Here is a 2,214-nt window from a genome sequence, read left to right as displayed (position 1 = left end):
AGTCCCAACAGGAAGTTCTTCCCTGAAATGAGTCCCAACAGGAAGTTTTTCCTTGAAATGAGTCCCAACAGGAAGTTCTTCCTTGAAATGAGCCCCAACAGGAAGTTCTCCTCTGAAATGAGTCCTCCAGCTACAGAGTTTGGACACCATCACTTGGTCACGTTATCAAATCAGTCTGAGCCCCACAGCCGGCCCAAGTTCAGATGTGGACCGGTCCGGGCCTGGTACCACCTTTGGTCCGCTCTGAGGACCAGAGGGGTCCAGAGGTGGACTGTCCAGACTCTGTTCAGTTCCAGTCCAGAAAAACACTCATGTCCAGAACAACAAACTACAGTTCAGCTCCCTCAGAGACGGGGGCGTGGTCACTGCTGGTGTTTCATTCGTTGCGTCCGTTGGTTCTTACCTCGACACCACTCTGGTTTGCTCGAGGGACGTGGAGCTGGATCTCTGCTCAGCGTCGTGTTTCTGAGGAGGATGAAGATCTTCAGCGCTGCTCTGAGAAGCTCCTGCTGACTAGAAACATTCACACAAGAAGACACTTCCAGTGCCGTCTCCACGGTCGCTACGTTTCAAACGACATTCGAACGTGAACTCGTGTACTGAGCCGACCTTCAGCCGGATGTAGAGCGCCGAGTGTCCGGAGGACCTCATGGCCGAGTGGACCTCCTCTGGAGTCACAGCTGACACCTCCAGACGCTGCAGCCTCCTGCTCCTAGTGCTCAGGAACAGGTCAAAAGCTTCTCCGTTCGCCAGCTGAGGGAAGGTGGACCTCAGAAGGTCCAGGAAGTCCGGCTCCGCTAGACCAAGAGGGCACTTCAGGTCCTGTACGGGGCTTTTCCTAAACACTGGGGGGGGGGACAGAATGTAGGAGTGGAACAAAGATCTGAATTATTCACAACAAGTGTAAATAACTCGGTCACCAACTCTGTTTGTGTCGGGATTAAAAACCATCGTCAGGTGGAGTCCATGTTCTGAACCAACACCGCTCCTCACCTGCTGCTACCGGATCAACACTCAGGTGTTCAGACCCCCGGAGACGCTGAGGTCTCAGTTTGGGTCAAAGCTCCACCGGAGCCTCACAACCCAGACGAGAAGAAGCTAAAAACAAATGTATGATTTGAAACATGATCTGAGCAGCAACCGTCGTGGAGGAGGGACTGATCCAGACTCAGATGAAACGCTCGTTTCCATCCGACGAGGAACGAGCTCCACACGAACCCTGAGGAACTCCAGAAACATTCAACAACAAAGTAAAATTAAAATAAATGTTGGTTTCAAACCAACAAACCAAAAAAGAACCGAAGCAGAAAAACGACATTTTCTCTGAAAATACAGAGAACGCTGAGAGCCGAACGAAGAAGCCGAAACTGAGCTAAAGCTACAAACAACAGCTAAAAGCTAAAAGAAGCAACAGGCTAGCTGAAAGCCCAACGACAGCAGGACTTCAGCTAGAAGGAGCACAGGAAGACTCACCAGAGCCAGCAGCCGAAGCAGATTTTAAAGGGTCTGAAAACTGAACAAAAATACAAAACAACACTTTGGCTGTTATCAGCCGAAGATCTAAAAACTTCTTCTACGAACACAAAAGGTTTTTTCTCTCAAACGTTCTCGTCTTTGTGTAAATCTGTTGGTGAGCACTTCTTCACGAGGTGATCCCTCCACCTCGCAGGAAGACGCTGAGCAGACGACAGCTGAGCCTTAGGCTGACCACAACAAAAGGCCCCTCTAACGTGCAGTTTTACTGGGGGGGTCATAAAACCAGTCAGTGTCTGGTGTGACACCGTTTGCCTCAGACCGAGCATCTGTACGGCTTCACAACAACAAATAAAAACAAACAATGCTAAACATCAGCTGTTAGCTCCTCAGCTAGCTGAGTGCTAAAGTGGAGACATGAGGCTCGATGCAGTTTACAGAAAAATACACAAACAGCCTGCCATACACATTTCAACACCAAAGTTATGACCTGCGTGGCTTGCCGTACTTCCACCTCCTGCTCTACACGGCTGCCTCGGATCAGAACCAGCAACTTTTCCACACAGCCGAGTTCAAACCAACAGGAAGCTCTTTAAGCTTCAACTTCAACCTGTTCTGGTGTCGAGAGCAACATCTGGAGCGACAGAGGAGCACAAACAGTTACACCACGAACATCTGGAGCGACAGAGGAGCGCATACAGTTACACCAAAAAACATCTGGAGCAACAGAAGAGCACAAAC

The 2,214-nt window shown here is 49.8% G+C and overlaps 1 protein-coding gene across 1 annotated transcript in view; it reads right to left on the bottom strand.

Moving 5' to 3' along the window:
- Positions 1–2,214, bottom strand: part of LOC119418495 (zinc finger and BTB domain-containing protein 11) — a 15,737-nt gene that overhangs the window by 11,107 nt on the left and 2,416 nt on the right. The window contains exons 5-6 of the mRNA XM_037685824.1: positions 610–845; positions 404–513 (exon numbers count right to left, since the gene is read on the bottom strand). Coding sequence (XP_037541752.1) covers positions 404–513; positions 610–845 — 346 coding nt within the window. The remainder of the gene's footprint in view (positions 1–403; positions 514–609; positions 846–2,214) is intronic.

This window comes from Nematolebias whitei, chromosome 1 (genome assembly GCF_014905685.2).
Source record: "Nematolebias whitei isolate Nwh7 chromosome 1, NemWhi1, whole genome shotgun sequence".
Lineage (NCBI taxonomy): Eukaryota > Metazoa > Chordata > Actinopteri > Cyprinodontiformes > Rivulidae > Nematolebias > Nematolebias whitei.
The sequence above is the reverse complement of the archived record's forward strand: the minus strand, read 5'-3'. Positions and strand labels throughout refer to the sequence as shown.